The sequence below is a fragment of the Saccopteryx bilineata genome, chromosome 8 (genome assembly GCF_036850765.1).
Source record: "Saccopteryx bilineata isolate mSacBil1 chromosome 8, mSacBil1_pri_phased_curated, whole genome shotgun sequence".
Lineage (NCBI taxonomy): Eukaryota > Metazoa > Chordata > Mammalia > Chiroptera > Emballonuridae > Saccopteryx > Saccopteryx bilineata.
The window spans coordinates 8,697,197-8,716,719 of NC_089497.1; the positions used below are offsets into that span (position 1 = coordinate 8,697,197).

At 49.5% G+C, this 19,523-nt stretch overlaps 1 protein-coding gene and 1 non-coding gene across 2 annotated transcripts in view; one reads left to right on the forward strand and one right to left on the reverse strand.

Annotated features, from left to right (window-relative positions):
- WWTR1 (WW domain containing transcription regulator 1) overlaps window positions 1-19,523 on the reverse strand; it is a 166,817-nt gene that overhangs the window by 62,118 nt on the left and 85,176 nt on the right. Inside the window, exon 3 of the mRNA XM_066240913.1 lies at window positions 2,403-2,539. Within this exon, the coding sequence (XP_066097010.1) occupies window positions 2,403-2,539 (137 nt within the window). The remainder of the gene's footprint in view (window positions 1-2,402; window positions 2,540-19,523) is intronic.
- Window positions 10,630-10,736, forward strand: LOC136312335 (U6 spliceosomal RNA). Its single transcript, XR_010726934.1, has one exon. It is a non-coding gene; the product is annotated as a U6 spliceosomal RNA (small nuclear RNA).

A 19,523-nucleotide genomic window follows, 5' to 3' on the forward strand; every position in this document is an offset into this window, starting at 1 on the left:
CAGGGTTTTACATACTAACAAACAACACTAGTAGCTAGATGTCCATCAGCTGGGGGCTAGTTAGATAAGCTAATTATAGCATACCAACATGTTGGGCTATTCGACAGTTTTTTAAAATTCATTGATTGATTTTAGAGACAGAGGAAGGGAGGGAGACAGAAACAAGGATCTGTTCTTGTATGTGCCCTGACTGGGGATCCAACCCACACCCTTGGCACACTGGGACAACGCTCTGACCGACCGAGCTATCCTGGTACGGAGACAGCGGTAGGAACATCAAGACGTAGAAGAGCGGGTGTGATACGCTGGCCTCTGCATGTGACTGGAAACACTGGTTGACTCCAGGCAACACAGAAGGGAATCAGAGGAAGACTTACTTGTTGAATACCTTTTTGAAAAAATGTTTAGCCCTGGCCGGTTGGCTCAGTGGTAGAGCATCAGCCTGGTGTGTGGGTGTTCTGGTTCGATTCCTGGTCGGGGCGCACAGGAGGAGCAACCACCTGCTTCTCCACCCCTCCCCCTCTCTCCCTTTCTTCTGTTCCCACAGTCATGGCTCGATTTGTTCAAGCGCTTTGGCCCCAGGCACTGAGGATGGCTCCGTGGAGCTTCCACTTCAGGCCCTAAAAATAGCTCGATTGCAAACATGGCCCCAGATGGGCAGAGCATTGAGCCCAGATAGGCATTGCCGGTGGATCCCTGTCGGGGTGCATGTGGGAGTCTGTCTCTCTATCTCCCCTCCTCTCACTTGGAATAGAAGAAGAAAAAAAAATGAAAGAATGTTTAAATTGTTCCAGCCAGGTCCATAAAAGATTTGTTTCCAATTATAGTGATTATAAAGTTGAGGTTAACCCTTGATCATCGGTTTTTAGAATTTTTTTTTAAATTTTTTATTTTATTTTATTTATTCGTTTTAGAGAGGAGAGAGAGAGGGAGAGAGAGAGAGACAGAGAGACAGGATTAGAGAAGCGGGAAGGAGCAGGAAGCATCAACTCCCATATGCACCTTGACCAGGCAAGCCCAGTGTTTCAAACTGGCAACCTCAGCATTTCCAGGTCGACGCTTTATCCACTGCTCCACCACAGGTCAGGCCTGGTTTTTAGAATTTTTAATGAAAATCAAATTGTTAAAGAAACCCTGAAACTCTCCTAATGTTACCCAACGTGCGGTTTTGATTTTCCTTTTTTTGTTTACTACACTTGCATCCGCTTCCGACTCGAGCTCCAGTGTCAGGGACAAATGACTCACAGGAGGTTTGGTTTACCGCGGCTGGGAGACGCGCTGATACCGTTTTCCTTGATCTGACCCTTAGACAAGAACCGCCACAGAGGTTATTCTAAGTCACTTGCTTCTAGCTTACATCTGCAAGCTTTAAAATGGCAGGGCCCAACTTCCTGGAAGAACAAACAATATATTTCCTTGAAGCGGCCTTGGGCCAAGCCACAGCATGAGGGAAGGGGTGCCCATGGCTAGGGGCGTCCCCTCCTGCCAATTTAACAGGAGGGTCTTCTCACTCTCTCCAGCTAACCGCTCTGGGCGCAAAGCGGTATGGAGACATCTGATCTTACATGGAAATGTTCTCTGAAAACGGGACCACCTGATAGAAAACTTTCAAATTGGCCGTCTCATTTATACCTCTGGAGGGGGGGAGTGACCCCCACAAGGGCTGATTGGCCCTGTTGCTAGACTGCGTCAATCACACTGAAACATTCCACGTGCAATGACAAGGGAGCCACTCTATCCCAGGGCAGGTGTGGGGAGAAGCCGGGGCTGGGGGGGATCCGTTCTAACATCAAACCAACCTCGGGTCAGACTCGGGCTCTGCCATCGAGCTGTGTGACTTTGAGGACGTCTCCCCATCCCATCAATAGTGAGAATGCTGTCACTTCTTGTAGGACTGTTTTTGGGAGGGTTAAATGACATGAAGCAAGAATACACCTATGCTGGTATCAGTCACACGGTAAGCAAAACAAAACAAAAAAAAAAGAGTAGGAGGAGGAGGAGGGAGGAAGGAGGAAGGAGGAAATAGGAGGAGGAGAAGAAAAGGATTTGAGGCCATAGCTGTTCCTGTTGGCAGTCTCTGGGGACCACATTCACGCAAAGGACCGTGTGCCCTCCTTGCTTTAGTCTGCATGAGGACCGGAGGCCTGTGTGATTTTTCAAAAGACTTCAATAAAGGCCATCGGAGGGGATGGCGGGACTCTAGTGGAAACCCTAGGTAGCCTGTCACAAACGAGCACCGAGGCCGAGAAAAGAGAGGCAGAGGTGGTGGGCAGGTAACGCACCCACAGACGGGAAGAATGCTCTCTGGGCGCACAGGTGGGCACTGAGGCGAGCAGAGCCCCCAGCCCCGAGCCCCGAGGCTGAACGCCGGTGAATTCCACGGCAAGACGAGCTTGGCTTACCGAGATTTGGCTGAGACACCGCCATGGACCTCTGGGGCGCCGGTGTGGAGGTGGCAGCAGGGTGGAGGCTCATGTGACTCAGGGGCTGACTCATCACCTTCCTGGGGTCATGCCACGTGGTGATTTTCTCTATGTGACTAAAAGAAGGAAAACAATTATCTTCTTAATTGCTGGCATCTTTATCGTGATCACCAATAACAGCACAACAGCTAAATGGCTTTAGCCCTCCTCCCCTCAGGATCTGCTTACAGGCAGCTGACAGCTCATTCATTGTCCTTGTTTGCATCCAAGCTCGGGTCACTTACCCTCCACCCGAACTGGGCCACGCTGGGGATTCTGCAGGTGACGCTCTGATCGCAAGCCCCTCACCTGGCTGTCCCAGATACCCTCCTGGGGACAGACACGCCCAGTGTCCCTCTCCACAGCCCAGGGAGCCTGCGTTCCCAGCCGCGTGGGTGCTTACGGCCACCCAGCCCCTGGGACACCACGGCGTGAACCCCTCGGAGGCAGGGCCGGCCAGCCCTCCCACACTCTCGGGGTTCTAGGTCTAACTGACATGATGAGGATGCCTCCGCCTGTCCTGGGCCAAAGCTGGGGCCCTTGAAACCAACCTCCTACACGTGACGTTACTAAGCTCCTCCCACGGGCAAAGTACGGTGAGGTCGGTGTGGGTAAGACACAAACCCCTCAGCAGGCTGACGTTCTGCGGGCCACGCAGGGAGGCGGGCACGCGCCAGGTGACGGAGACGCCGAGGCACGGGGACGACAGGACAGGCTTGGAGGGGCACGGGGGGGGGGCACACACCACTTCCGGCACATCCTCGTGCCTGCCTCTCCGAGAAAGGAGCCCAACACAGCCCCTGCCCGGAATCTCCACCACGTCCCCAAAAGGACGGACGCCCAGCCACACCTCCCTCCCATCCTCCCAACCACATCGCAAGCCACTTTGCCTGCCTCGTATAAACCTTGTGCCACGCCGTGGGCTCTCCCCTTTCTTTCTGAGAGGTTCACTATCTTCTTGAGAGGTTCCCTACATTTTTCTTTGAAAGGTGAGCACACTGACCTGGTGCCACGACTCTGTTTTAGGAACCACGTCCAGAGATCTTTCTCTGTTTAGCAAACAGAGAACATCCCCTGTTCGTGCATTCATTGGTTGATTCTTGTGTGGGCCCTGACCGAGGATCAAATTGTCAACCTTCGCATATGGGAACCATAGTCTGAGCCACCCTGGCAGGGCAAACCAAAGCTATCCTGTTTGGAACAAAAAAAAAAAGGAAAGAAAAAATAAACAGAGAGGAAGAGACTGAACTAAAGAGATCAGAATCAATGACCTAAGCATAAAAAAGAAATGGAAAAGAAACAATGGTCTCAGTTATTATGCCTCCTGTTTAACAACTGCAATTCTATTCAAACCGTTCGTTCATCAAGTCCCTCTTGTCAACGCCTCAGTCTGCGGGGACTGCTAGCCCTTCAGGGGGTGCACAGCAGGCTTCAGGGGTGCACAGCAGGCCTTCAGGGGGTGCACAGCAGGCTTCAGGGGTGCACAGCAGGCCTTCAGGGGGTGCACAGCAGGCTTCAGGGTCTCAGTCTGTGGAGACTGCTAGCCCTTCAGGGGGTGCACAGCAGGCTTCAGGGTCTCAGTCTGCGGGGACTGCTAGCCCTTCAGGGGTGCACAGCAGGCTTCCGGGTCTCAGTCTGGGGGGACTGTTAGCCCTTCAGGGGTGCACAGCAGGCCTTCAGGGGGTGCACAGCAGGCTTCAGGGGGTGCACAGCAGGCTTCAGGGTCTCGGTCTGCGGGGACTGCTAGCCCTTCAGGGGGTGCACAGCAGGCTTCCGGGTCTCAGTCTGGGGGGACTGTTAGCCCTTCAGGGGTGCACAGCAGGCTTCAGGGGTGCACAGCAGGCTTCAGGGGTGCACAGCAGGCTTCAGGGTCTCAGTCTGCGGAGACTGCTAGCCCTTCAGGGGGTGCACAGCAGGCTTCAGGGGTGCACAGCAGGCTTCAGGGGGTACACAGCAGGCTTCAGGGGTGCACAGCAGGCTTCAGGGTCTCGGTCTGCGGGGACTGTTAGCCCTTCAGGGGTGCACAGCAGGCTTCAGGGTCTCAGTCTGCGGGGACTGCTAGCCCTTCAGGGGGTGCACAGCAGGCTTCAGGGTCTCGGTCTGCGGGGACTGTTAGCCCTTCAGGGGTGCACAGCAGGCTTCAGGGTCTCGGTCTGCGGGGACTGCTAGCCCTTCAGGGGGTGCACAGCAGGCTTCAGGGTCTCAGTCTGCGGGGACTGCTAGCCCTTCAGGGGTGCACAGCAGGCTTCAGGGTCTCAGTCTGCGGGGACTGCTAGCCCTTCAGGGGGTGCACAGCAGGCTTCAGGGTCTCGGTCTGCGGGGACTGTTAGCCCTTCAGGGGTGCACAGCAGGCTTCAGGGTCTCGGTCTGCGGGGACTGCTAGCCCTTCAGGGGGTGCACAGCAGGCTTCAGGGTCTCAGTCTGCGGGGACTGCTAGCCCTTCAGGGGTGCACAGCAGGCTTCAGGGTCTCAGTCTGCGGGGACTGCTAGCCCTTCAGGGGTGCACAGCAGGCTTCAGGGTGCGGAGCCCATCCACGAGGAGGCCCAGGTGGAGTCAACTTGCTTGAGCAGAGCACCCGGAGCTGAGAAAGCCCCTGACTCTTCCTCCAGGACGCACACCGTAACAACTGGTCATCCAAGGTGGACACGTCCCGCACCTACACCTCCCACTAGGGAACCAGAGGGGAGGAATCGTTCTCTCCATGGTGAGCCTCCCTCGGGCTCTCCGACACCATGCAGAGCGGTGTGGGCTGGACCCAGGAGGAGCACAGAGCAGGGGAAAGCGGGTGATATACAAGAAATGGTGGAAGATATTTAAGGACACTGCTGTGGTCAGACACTCAGCTACCAGTCGGGAGTAGGAATAATGCAGGAGCCAGAGGGATACATTTCCAAATGTGGGTCCCCCATTCCGCCATTCTGCACACGTGGGCTGTGAGTCAATATTATATACTAACTATGTGTCGTGCCAGGTGGCTATTACTTGAAATGTCCGGGGGGCGGGAACGCTTTGTAAAGTGTATGATTGTCTTGCAGGTATGCTGGACACTTGGAACTAACACAAAATAATGCTTAACGTCCACTGTCGCTGAAAAATAAAACAGCCCGCTCAGTTGGTTAAAGTGTCATCTCAACACACCCAGGTTGCAGGTTCAAAACTCGGTCATGACGGGCACATACAAGAATCAACCAATGAATGCATGAATAACTGGAACAACAAATTGATGTTTCTCTCTCTCTGTTTCGCATTCTCTCTCTCTCATGCCCCACCTCCGGCTTCCTCTTTAAAATCAGTAAATAACAAAATAAAAGAAAACCAGAAAATTTAAAAATAAGAAAAGTAAGTGGGTTGTGGGGAGGGTCTGGGGGCGGCAGGAAGAGCCAGGCGGCAGCAGTAGATGCTCCCCCTGCCCACGGACTGCCAGGCGGCAGCAGTAGATGCGCCCCCTGCCCACGGACTGCCAGGCTGTAGCGGTAGCTGAGCCCCCTGCCCACGGACTGCCAGGCGGCAGCGGTAGATGAGCCCCCTGCCCACGGACTGCCAGGCGGCAGCGGTACATGAGCCCCCTGCCCACAGACTGCCAGGTGGCAGCGGTAGATGAGCCCCCTGCCCATGGACTGCCAGGCAGCAGCAGTAGATGAGCCCCCTGCCCACAGACTGCCACCAAGGCGGCCGACCTCCGTCCCCGGGGTCAGAGTGCAAGGTTTCCTGGACAGATGGTCTGGCCTCATGCTGACAGGCCTGACCCCAAGGATGCACAACTCAGTCAAGGCCTCAAGTCCCAGAACTCCCTGAGGACCAGGGTGGGGGGAGAGGGGGGCTCCGCCGTCCACCCTTCGACTCCACACCCAGCCGAGGCTTTTAGAGGAGTTTTGTTCTCAGATTTGTTAATATTAAAAGTGTCACTCACAGGGTTTCCCAAAGACTCAAGTACAAGGGGGAGCCTTTCTTAAGTGAACGGTTCTCACCGCTCTGAAACAACTCTTGAGAAGAAAGCCGCTCTGATTCCCGGCCCCCGCGGAGGGGTCCACGGGACAGCCGCCCTGCCCTCAGGCTCTGTTTCCGCGGTGAGAACCAGGGTGGCTCCCGCTCTGAATGCCCAAGGCCAGGGCATCGCTCACAAGACCTGACCACATCGCTGATGATTTGATTTGCAAACTGAAGTCTCCTAGTGCTCATTCAAACCACACAGGGTCCCTTGCCCCGTTCTCAAAGTTAGGACGGGCCACTCGGTCACCCCTGCTGCTGTCTCATTTCTCTCCGAGTTCCTGAGTCACTTCCTTTCTCCTGTTTCTCAGTGTGGTCTCCCCTGCTCGCCAACACCCACTATGTAGCCAGATTAATCCCGGCTTCCCGGCCACCAGCACCTCCTTCCGACGGCACCCCCTTGCTGGTCCGCTGCGAGAGAGCTGCCATCTTTAAGACCAGTTCCTCTGGGAAATTTACATATATATTATACATATATATGCAATATATACATTTGCACATACACATATAGATATGCAAACATACATACACACATACACGCAAACATACACACACACAAAGGAAACATATATATTATACTTAAAAAGGAAAACGTGGTAATAGCTCATGGGCGCACCCTCCCCTCCCTTATCTGAACTTTTCCTGGACTCTCCAGGTTTTTAACAGTGACGTCGTATTGTTTTCAGAACCAGTAGCAACAAAAATACTCAGGAAGGTACAAAAAGACAAAAAGGAAAAGGATGCCTATCTCTCTTTGCCTGGCCGCAGAGGGAAATGGAATCAATTACCGGGCTCCGTGTTGTTTATCAAAAACAAAACAAAAGGAGTAGCAGTTCCTAAAGGAAAGAAAGTGTGACACAGGCACGGAAGGGGGGAAACACAGCCACACCAAGAGAAAAAGAGTCTTCTGGGACTACAGAATAGAGGCCTGCAGCCTGCGGCGAACAGAGGCGCTTGTCAGGAGGGTAAGTGGGGGGTGGGGGTCCCCCAGCCAGCACTTCCCGGGCTGCCTTCTGTCACTGTCACTGTCACTGTCGCAGGAAGAGCGACCCAGCCCCCCCTCCAGTAGGCTGCCCGGACCTCCAGTTCCTAGGGGTGACAGGGTGGGCACCTCTCTGCGAAGGTGTCTGTCTGTCTGGAAACGGTTGTTTGGGAAGAACTGTGTTGCCTGAAATCATTCTTCATTTCTTAAATTAAGATGGTATTCAATGAACACACAAACTTAAAAAGTCCATCTACTTATTAAGCAAAGTCTGCGTTTGGCGTTAAGATGTCATTGGGTCAGCGGGGCAGGGGCAGCATCCCCGCCTCCCAGGGGGCACCGTCCCCTGTCCCCTGGGCCCAGCCCCTCCCACCGGCCTGGGGGGGGGGGGAGTGCTAACGGAGCTCTGGTTCCTCCTCTGCAGCCTCCTGTGTGACTGCTCACCTGGGTGCCCCCAGAGGCCCTCAGGCTTCCCGGCTCCGGTCTTCAGTTTCCTCCCGCCCTGCGCCCCTTCCCCGGCCGAGAGGTCAACCAGCCTCTGCCCCACCTCCAGACTCTCATCTCAAGAGGTCCCAGTCACCTCTGGGTCCCCTGGGACCCCCGGTCCCCACTGCTCACACAGGCACCTGCCGGGCAGACAGCCTCCTGTGGGACCTGTGGGCTCGGGAATATTAGTCTGGGAGTCACACGTACCCGAGTGACGATGCTAGCTCCGACCTCACGTGACCTAACTGAGGACGCCACCTGACCCGCCCTCGTCTCAGCACCGACATCCACGAAAACAAGGTGAAATAAACAGGTAGGTAAGAAGCACGCCGGTTCCTTGTTGCAAAGGAGAAACAGGTGTATTCTGGGGGACTACAGATTTCTGGACCAGTGGGTGGGCTTCCCTTCTGCGGAAGGCGGCTCCAGCGGCCCAAGGCTGGCCGCCCGCGGTTCGAGGAGACCCAACCAGCTCGGGTCAGGTAATACGTATCAAAAGGAACAGCGTTTGTAAATACAAAACCCTGACGAGCAGCAGAGACCGTCAAAGGCGAAGATAGAGTCTTCTCTGTAACAACGGACTCGACCCGCTCCGCGCAGCCCCGGAGGCAGCCCGGTGTTCTCCGAGGAACTGACCCTCCGGCTGGTGGCCTATCAGACCGACTTTATGAAAGGAAGCCCCATAGCAAAGACTTTCTGAAACAGAGCAGGCCTCTGTAATACGTTTTGTATTGCTGGAAGCCTACAAACATATAAAAACAGGAGTGATTCCAAGTGTTTCACTCCGAAGGAATTTATAGAGTTCTTAGCAACACAAGACGGCGCTTGCTTACTTCCACGGGCAGAGAGCTCCTCACCAAATAGAAGCTTTTGTATTCCCCCTCCTCTCCACCACCCCTTCTTCAGTGTCCAAGTCTCACACCAGGGTCAGGCGTTCCTCTGGGCTCCCCGCCATCATCACAGCTGTCAGGACCAGACTTCCAAGCCGCCCCCAACCTGCCTCCTTTCTCCACCACAACCCAGCCAGCGGAACCGCACCGACGAGAGGAAAAGTCAGGCCGCACAACCAGGGCTGGCTGGTTCAAAACGCCATTCGCATCCGGTGCCGCTGGGCTTCACCCTCCAACCAGCCCAGTTTCTTTTCAGAACCTTTCTCTTCACTCTTTCTTTTTTATTTATTTGGGGTGGAGGATGCTGGTTTTTCTCTTCCAATGGAACATAAGCCCTTCTTGATGACAGAAATGGGATAGGCATCTCAAATACCCACAATATTCACAAATCCAATTTGGGGAATAAATGAATTGTCTTCTTTTTTTAAAAAAAAATCAGCCGGTTCGAAACCCTGGGCTTGCTTGGTCAAGGCACATATGGGAGTTGATGCTTCCAGCTCCTCCCCCTTCTCTCTCTCTGTCTCTCCCTCTCCTCTCTAAAAAAACGAATAAATAAATAAATAAATAAATAAATAATTTTAAAAAATTAAAAAATAAAAAAATCAGATAGTAAAAACCTTTTTGAGACACCGAATAGCCAAAGCAATTCTGAGGAAAAAAAGAACACACCTGGAGGTATCTATCACACAACCTGACTTCAAATTATACTACAGTCACGACAATCAAAACAGCATGGTATTGGCAGAAAAACAGACACTCAGACCAATAAAACAGAATTCAGAGCCCAGAAATAAGCCCACGTGTTAGAAAGCCTCTTCAATAGATGGTGTTGGGAAAATTGGAAAGCCACATGCCAAAGAATGAAACTTAACTACAGTTTGCCCCCATGTACAAAAATTCACAATAGATCAAAGACCTAAGTATAAGATCTGAAATAGTAAATTACACAGAGGAAAACACAGGTACTAAATTTATGGACCTTGGCTGTCAACAGAACAGTTTATGAATTTGGCTGCATAGCAAGGGAAGTAAGGGCAACAATAAATGAATGGGACCACATCAAACTAAAGAGCTTCCGCACAGCAGAAGAAACTGCCAACCCAAAAAAAGGTAGCCAGCCAAATGGAAGATGATACTCACAAACCACAGCTCTGACAAGGAGTTCATATCCAAAATACTACATATAAAGAGCTCATAAAGCTCAACAGAAAATAAACAATCCAATTAAAAAATGAGAAGAGGGCCTGAACAGACAGACACTTCTCTCATGAAGACATACAAACAACAAACAAATACATAAAATGCTCATCTTCAGTAGCTAATAGAGAAATGCAGATAAAAACTACAATGAGATATCACCTCACACCTGTTAAATTAGTAATCTGTTATCAACAAGACAGGTAATAACAAGTGTTGGAGAGGTTAAGAAAAAAGAACCCTCATTCACTGCTGGTGGGAATGTAAAGTAGTAGTACACTCATTATGGGAGAAAGTATGGTGGTTCCTCAAAAATTTAAGAACAGAACTACCATATGACCCAGCAATCCCTCTATTGGGTATTTACTCAAAATACTCAAAAACATTTGTTCGCAAAGACACGTGCACCCCCGTGTGCATTGAAGCATTGCTCACAGTGGCCAAGACAGGGAAACAACCCAAGCGTCCCTTGAGAGAGAGTTGGATGAAGAAGATGGGGTATGTACATATAACGAAACGGGGGTCAGCTCTAAGTAAGGATGAAACACTGCCATTTGCGGCAACACGGATGGATTTAGAATATTATGCTAAGCAAAATAAATAAGTCAACCAGAAAAAACTAAACTAGCGCTTGCTTCGGCAGCACATATACTAAAATTGGAACGATACAGAGAAGATTAGCATGGCCCCTGCGCAAGGATGACATGCAAATTCGTGAAACATTCCATATTTTTACATATGTACCCTGATTTATTGATGTCACCCTAGTAAAACTAATAAAAAAAAGAAAGAAAAAAGACGTATAAGCGAAAAAAACTAAACTATGTGATTTAACTCATATTTGGGAAATAAAGCTGAGACTCACAGACAGAGACAAAAGTGAAGTGGTTATGAGAGGGAAAGGGTGGGGGACGGGAGTAAACAGGGACAAATGTCCGGTGACGGAAAGTGGCTTGACTTTAGGTGACAGGCACACAACACAATGAATAGGTCACGTGACGGGCACACAACACAATGAACAGGTCACGTGCTTTGGAGGTCTACACCTGAAACCTGTGTGTTCCTGTGAACCAACGTCACCCCATCAAATTTAATTTCTAAATAAAAAAAATTCTAGAAATAAACAATTCATAGCTTGTAAATTGCAAAACAACAACAAAACCTCCAACACAGACAACAGAGTGTTGATTTCAAGAAGAAAAGGAGGCTTAACCAGTGGTGGTGCAGTGGATCTAGAGCGGTGACCTGGAATGCTAAGGTCCCTGGTTCGAAACCCCAAGGTTTCCGGCTAGAGCGCGGGTTCACCAGCTTGAGTGTTGGGTCATCGCCATGATCCCAAGAACACTCACTGGTTTGAGCCCAAAGGCCATCAAAACCCAAGGTCGCCGGCTTGAGCAAGGGGTCACTGGCTTGACTTGAGCCCCTTGGTCAAGGCATGTGTGAGAAGTCATCAATGAACAGCTAAAGTGATGCAACCATCAATTGATGCTTCTCAAAAATAAAATAAAATAAAAGAAAGAAAGGGGTGTGGGAGGTAGAAGAGGGTGAAGGGGATCAGTGGTGATGGAAGGAGACGTGGGTGGTGATCACACAGCACAATATGCAGACGATGGATTAGAGAATGGGCCACCTGACACATTTATTTTATTAATCAAAGTCACCTCAATAAAATTCAATGAAAAATGAAAAAAAGTTTACATTCAGCCAAATGCATAAATCTTTTTCTTTATTTTCAGTTACAGTTGACATATACAACCTTATATTAGTTTCAAGTGTACAATGTAGTGATTTAATATTTACCGTATATAACTTATAAACGTGATCCCGCCAGTAAGTCTAACGCCCACCTGGCACTGTACATAACTATTACAATATTACTGACTATTCTCTATGCTGTGTACTTCACATCTCTGTGACTACTTCGTCCCCTTCTCCACCCATCACCCTCAATCTGACGACCATCAATTTGTTTTTTGTATCCATGAGTTTCTTTTTGTTTTGTTTATTTTGTTTTTTTAAATTCTACACGTAACTAAAATCATATAGTATTATGATCTAAAAAAAAATTTTTTTTTAAAAAACACCTTTTTGACTTACTAGGCCAATTCACCATCCTCTTAATGTTATAACCAATGTACATACACTGAAGATTATTTGTTTAAAACCTGCTAAATGAAATGGTTTTGCAGCCTGACCTGTGGTGGCGCAGTGGATAAAGCATCGACCTGGAACACTGAGGTCGCAGGTTAGAAACCCTGGGCTTGTCTGGTCAAGGCACATACAGGACGCAACTATGAGTTGATGCTTCCCCTCTTTCTGCCTCTATCATCTCTAAAAATCAATAAATAAAATCTAAATAAAATAGTTTTGCAGCTTGCCTGTTATGAAACAATCCAATAAAACGCATCGGTGTTAAAAAAATAAACATTAAAACAGATTTGCACGAGGCTGGTCATTTCTCAGGAAGGGCTGGACAAGTACACTTGACCCCCCAGTCAGCAGACGACAAACGCTATACCAACGCTTAACCCTGGACCCGAATGCGAAAAGGCCTGCCCACGACTCACATGAATGTCTTGAAATTTTCCCCAATTCAAATTAAAATATAAATAAGCAAAAGTTTACTTTTTTGTTCTATTTCAGGGGTAAATCCTGCCTATGTTTCAAAATGAATTAAACACGCTAGCAGCGTGTTCTCATTTAAACTCCGGGACTAGTCAAGAACCTTCGCCGGGTAAGCTCGGCTGGCCAGGTAGCATCGTCCCTACATGCAAGGTTGGGGGTCTGATGCCCCATCCAGGCACAGCAGGAATTAGCCAGGGAACGCATAAATAAGTGAGACAACAAATCGACCTCTCTCTCCCTCTCTCAAAATTAATAAAAAAAAAATTTTTTTTAAAGACCTAGGAAAGGCATGGCGTCCTATCTTACTCATATCTTGCCTTGCTTTTGAGCAGCGCCTTTTGCTTTGTCTTGTTTCTCCGCCAGAGGTGCTTAGCTCCCGGCTGACCCCAGAGGTGGGTGGTGACCACGAGGACAGAGACGGCTGGCAGGCGCCGGTCCCCATTCGCCCAGGCCTAGGTGCACCTTCTTTCCCGGACAGTCGCCTAAAACCAGCACAACAGTGAGAGCTGGTCACCGAGGCGCCCCCTGGCCGCGGTCGCTCACGGCCACCTGTGAACGGGCGGCCCCACCCCCAGATCCGCAGCCACCAGGTCAGTTGCTCCGTGTCTGCTTCCCCTCGTCAGCTCAGATGGAAATCAGGGGGAGGTGGGCTTGGGAGCCGGGACACCCTGCCGATCCGAAACAGCGTGCCAGCCCCTCCCCCAGCCGAAGGACGCGTGGAGTCTCACTTCGTTTCTAAAGACATCCCTCTGTCTCCCCAAGGCTCATCCTTCCTATCGTCACCCGAAAGGACGATCCTTTGCCCCAAAGCAGCGGTCACGGTGTTATCATGGGTTTTGATTCTTTTTCTGTTCTGCCCAAATCCTAAACATCACCGTCTCTCGCTAGTTCAAGCATCAGAATAAAAGACACAAAAGTCCTGGTCAGGTCGCAGGAGAGCGACACATCCATTAGTAAAACATTCCTACCACTCCCCGATTAAGCCCCCAACGCTATAAAAATCGACTTTCGGATGCCGAACAACCCAGGTGACTATTCGCACAGCGGAAGTACGTTGGATGAGAAGGCCTGTCCTTCTCCGAAACCACAAGGAATCGCTAGTGCCGGAGGCTCCGGCCAGGTGTTCAAGTAGACAGCTCCTCCAACGAGCTGTAGTCCATAACACAGAAATAGTAACTCAGAGAAGGAGGGGTTTTTTTTTGTTTTTTTTTTAGAATCTTCTAATAAAAGATGATACAAAACCCAGAAGCCTTATTTTGGGGCATGCTTCCGGTCCCTACCCGTCACTTGCCAATTCAAAAAATGTCAGCGTTTTCTGGAATGTAGAATGAATGGCAGGGATTGTATTTTTAACTACCAGGCTCTAATCCTCGACTTCCATCACAGCCACGCCAAGAAGCCTCCATTTGTTTAAATTAGCAGCAGTAGTAGCTGCCGCGGCGGTGTGGGAAGGTCGACAGGCACTTCCGCCACGGCAGCTGTGCCGATCGGTCTGCTGGAATCCTTTCCACGGAGCCCCGGGGATTTTCTGCCGAGTCATTGCTGAAACCCGCTCGGGCTGGGCAGAAGCTGAGTCAGGCAAGACCTGGTGTCCGCCCCTTAGGGCAACGTGAGCCGCTTAAGAAAGACTGTAACATCCGCAGTTCCTGCATGGGTTTATTTACCAGCATTTTGTCCCTCGGGTGGGAAAGAAGGGGACATCATGAATGTGCCACACTTCTGGAGAAAGCCACTTTGGGAAGCCAGTGAGTGACTCATCAACACAGCCCGAGGTGTGGCTGACTCACTCATAGATCTTGCTACAGAGGATGAGCCACTGTGCTAGAGAAACCCCCACCCCCACCCTGCCCATGAGGTCCCTAACGTCACCTGACCTGGCCTCCGCAAACTGAGCCAAACTCTTGCTTAACCTCATTTTCCCTATTCCCAGAAAAGCGAGGAGAGAGAGTGAAGGTTTTTGTTTGCCTCAGGCCAAAGTGACCTAGTCAAGAACTTTGGCTGTCTTTGGATGCTATTATCAACACTTAGCTGCCTTTTTTTCCCCCCTCTTCTCATGTCAGGATCGAAATTGCTATGAAAAGATTTACAAGTCATGTGGAGTTTCTTGTGTTGAAAACGAGCAACAACCTGTTTATTTCACTGCTTTATTAGTTCAAGAGCTCAAGGACACATTATGTCCTTCGTACATACTTTCCCACTGTCTCCTTTTTCACAAACAGAAACACGGGATGGAAAGGGGGCAGTGGGGAAGAGACTGAGGCTCTGCAGGAACGGCAAACTCTAGAATTATCTATATGAAGTAGCATACATTCGTCCGTTTATTCAGGGGACAAGCGGGCATGCATTCCAAGATCAGACCTGGTTAATGCGAATGCAGTGAGCATGACCACTGAAAATCATTTCAGTGGCCCAGAATGTCTATTAGGTTTTCTGTATACTATATTGTTTTTCTTCTCTTCTCTTCTCTCCTTCCTTCCTTCCTTCCTTCCTTCCTTCCTTCCTTCCTTCCTTCCTTCCTTCCTTCCTTCCTTCAAGTGAGAGGTGGGAGGCAGGGAGGCAGAGACAGACTCCCACATGTACCCTGACTGGGATCCATCATGCAATGCCCTGTACAGGGCAGGGTGATGTTCTGCCCATCTGGGGTTCCTGCTCTGCTGCTCAGCAACCAAGCTATTTCAGTGCCTGAGGCAGAGGTCATGGAGCCATCCTCAGTGCCCGGGGCCAACTTGCTCAACCCATTCAAGCCATGGCTGCAGGAGAGGAAGAGAGAAAGAAAAGGGGACGTGGGCAGGGGTGGAGAAGCAGAGGCGCACTTCTCCTGTGTGCCCTGACCGGGAATCGAACTCAGGACTTCCACACATTGGGCTGATGCTCTACCACTGAGCCAACCAGACAGGACTATTATTTTGTGTTTCAATAAACCCATCTCTGCCAGTTCCTTCCAGGATCAGGGCTCGGTACTGCTGCTGCAGCCAAGCTGTGGATGAAGTGATGCTGTCCCCAAGCATGCCCTAGCTGGGTCACCTTGAATTCGTGCCACATAAATAGGCGCATGGCCCTGAGTGCCTGCGGTGCCTTCTGCCCAGGAACGGAGGTGACAGAAGACGCTCTCGCGTGGGCCCTGCAGGCTGCCAAGTGGGGAAGTAGTGACAAAGAAGCAATGGGGGGTGTGGAGGCTCCCAGAGCCCAGACTCTATCTGTATTGTTATTCTAAGTGGTCCGGAGCCTGACCTTCTATCTCGGAGGCTGCACGTTAGATACACAACCCGTATCAGCTGTGTGCATCTGACATCTGGGAAACAGCTTTAATTTCAGGATCGGTTTCTTAAAAGGAGTTTGTTTTCTAAGCCACTGAGCGACTCTAAATGTTAAAATACTTTGAAATTTGTTTGTCCAGGTTCTCTGCACCCAACGCATGTTTCAACGCGTTGTTTTCCCAGTTGTTCTTAAACGGGACACGGACACACTGCTTGCCGGCTCCTAAGACCCTCCGGATCTAAAACGCCCCAAAGCCAAAGCTGCAGCCGCCCGCCAAGCTTCCCCTCCTCACGAGGCCAGACGAATTACATGGCACTGGCTCCCACGCGTACCCCACCCCCCCTGAAAAAAACATGGCAAAAGCTCCTCAGAACCAAAGATTTTTTTGGGTTAGTCTGGCTTCTCCTCTATTCCTGTGAAGAGATTCAATTCCTTTAGCCAATTTCATTTTAATTCTGAAAGAAGAGCCACCCTGGGCTCTGGTCATCAGGATGGTTGTCAGGGTCCCTTTCTGTGCATGTTCGAGGACAAGACATAATGTTCCTAGAGAAAACACTGGCAGAGCCCCACGCCCCGTCTGGAGAAAGGCTGGGGGGGCTTTTGACAGCACCAGGGTCCCCTGTCACTGGAAATGATGTGGAGGATCGAAGACAAAAACAGGGGCATTAAAAAGGATCGAGGGAAGGTTCTACGCGGTGGGGGGGCCTGGAGGTGAACTGCTAGGCAGCACTGCTTGTGGTGCGTGCGTTTCACACCCGGCCGCAGCACGCCTCCCCACGGATTCCTCCGCGTCTCTGGTTGAAAGCATCACCCAAACGAGGCAGAGAGCTGCAGTGGATTTAAACTTGATCTCTGCTATTAGCCAACGAGGTGAAATTTTTGTTTTGAATATCTCATCAAATAACCAAAGTGTCAGACATACACGACACTATAAATGTTCATTCCCCTCCTTTCTCTTACAAAAAATCTATTACAACTGTGTGTTAACGGGATTTGAGAAACTTAAATGCCCCCCCCCAAAAATCAGCAAATAACCCCGTGGTACAGTGAAGCCCCCTCAATGGGGGAGGGGAATAATGGTGGATACCAATTCGCTGTAAAAAGTCAATATACTAAATTCCACACAGAGTGGTTAAGTAACAACTGATCTAGAGACAAGAACATTCTCAGAACACAGGAGAGCTAGCTAAGCCTCCCTTCTTCTGCATTCTCATAGTAACTCACACCCAGTGCACAAAGAGGCCGACGCTGGGGTGCCTTCAGTGCCCTCCGAGGTCCCTTGGTGGTGAGGGGCCCCATGCCAGCACCAGGCTTGCAGCCTGACATGTAAAATAGAGAGACTGTCCCTCATGTAAAGCAGGCAGCTAAACCCAACACTCGAGAAAGAGTTACGTCAGAGCTTCCCCTGCGCCTTTCTTTCTAACAGCCGTGCTCAAGAAGTGTTAGGCTCGCTAACTTTTTAAATCATTTACAAAGTAACAACAGTTAACCCTCCACCATTCCCCCTAAATGTAGGAAATACAGATCGGGTGGCAGAAATGCATGACTGGAGGCTTCTGTGACTTGACAAACGGGAAAACAAAACCTAGCCCAACAGTTCCCCCTCTTACACAGAGCATGGCCATGCAAACTCCAGACAGAGCGGCTTCGTACCCACCGGCAGATGTGAATAAAACTATATATATATAAACACTGCTGCTTTAACCTCTTTTATTTAACAAAGACCAGAAATATGTATCTGTTTCCATTTTTATGGCAATGTTCCCATCCAAACCCAACTGTTCTTCACCGAAGTACCCGGTATTAACTCTCGTATAAAATAAGCAGCCAGTTCTGTGTACGTAACTTTGAACTTTGATGTGATTTTCAACATATAGGACACTTACAAGAAAATACAAGGTACTTCTATCTACTGATTCACAAAATGGCATTTTTTTTGCAAAGTCGGTTCTGGCAGAAAGGTAGCACCAGGAGAATCATCTGTTTTTTAATGTGATTCCTAAGTGGTACTAATAATATAATAATACTCTGGCGGGTCACTTTTCTAACTCTGAAGAGAAGCGAATCTTACTCTACAACATATACATTAAGATATAGAAAGATGAGGCTAAGATCATCGATCTGAATAACCAAATCAAGAAAGAGGCACCGAATTCGTTAAATGTCTACATAGAAACTAGAAAAATTTGGCAATAATAGTGACCTTTAAAATCATTTGACTGAGAGAAACAGCTCCCACCCCAGGGGAGAGGATAATAGGCAGGTGTATTTTCTGAGCTGTTGATGGCCACCTCCATGCTATGACAGGAATCAAACACGTCTAAACACCGAGCTGGGCAAAGCAACTTTTTTCACCGTGCCTTTTACATATCTGGCAGGAAGAGTTTTCAAACTAGAAAAGACCCAAGTTAGTTTGGTTCATGTATTAACTCAGCATCTAAATAAGTGTTCTCAGAAGTGAAGGAAATACGTATCAACGTCATTTAAGTTTTCAGGCAAATGGCCTGCCAATGTCTGACACGAATGGTTTACTTGTATAAACACAGATTTTGAAGAAAAAATTGTTGATATATCAAAAATCGCCATCCTCTGCAGAATGTGTGCTTTAAACATAACATCGCTCCAAGAAAATAGCTTTAAAATGCACACAAAAGAAGCCTCAGCCATCCTAAGGGTCACTCTTGCATATAACAAGCCTGAACTTGGTACCATCTTTCAGGAGAATAGCTGGCCAGCATGTAACAAAATGCTTTGAAAAAGCTTGGATCCCACTTCCGGTCAAGATGGCAGCATAGGTCCATGCGGTATTCACCTCCTCCCACAATCACATCAAAATTACGACCTAACTACAGAACAACCATCATTCAGAACCGCCTGAAATCCAGTGCAATAGAAGTCCCACAACTAGTGAATTAAAAAGGAAGTCACATCAAGACTGGGTCAACTCTTGCACGGTGGCTCCTCTGCTCTAGCCGCGGCCAGTCCACAAAGTTGATTGGCCTGGCAGACAGATCTTCCCAGTGATTCCAACAGCAATCAAGGCTCAACCACGACAGGCCACAGCCCACACAGGGGCACGCACGGAACATCTGGTTTGGGTGCTCCGGGAGGCTGTGCCACTGGACCCTACAGGTCACCGACTACACAAGGGCATTCTACCTAGTCCAGGAGATGCAGCAGCTCTACCTAATACAGAGAAACAAACACAGGGAAGCAGCCAGAATGCAGAGACAAAGAAACACGTCCCAAATGAAAGAAAGGGAGAAATCTCCAGAAAAAGAACTAAACAAAAATGGAGGCAAGCAAACTACTAGATACAGAGTTTAAAATAATGGTTAGACGGATGCTCAAGGAACTTAGCACTTCAACAAAGATATAGTAAGCATAAAAAGGGACATAGAAACCATAAAAAAGAACCAGTCAGAAATGAAGGATACACTAACTGAAAAGAAGAATAATGTACAGGCAATCAACAGCAGAGTTCACCAGGCTGAGAATCAAATCGGTGGTTTGGGATACAAGGAAGCAATAAACATCCGATCAGAACAGCAAGAGCCTGATCAGTGGTGGTGCAGTGGACAGAGTATCAACATGGGATGCTGAGTCCCAGGTTCAAAACCCCAACGTCACCAGCTTGA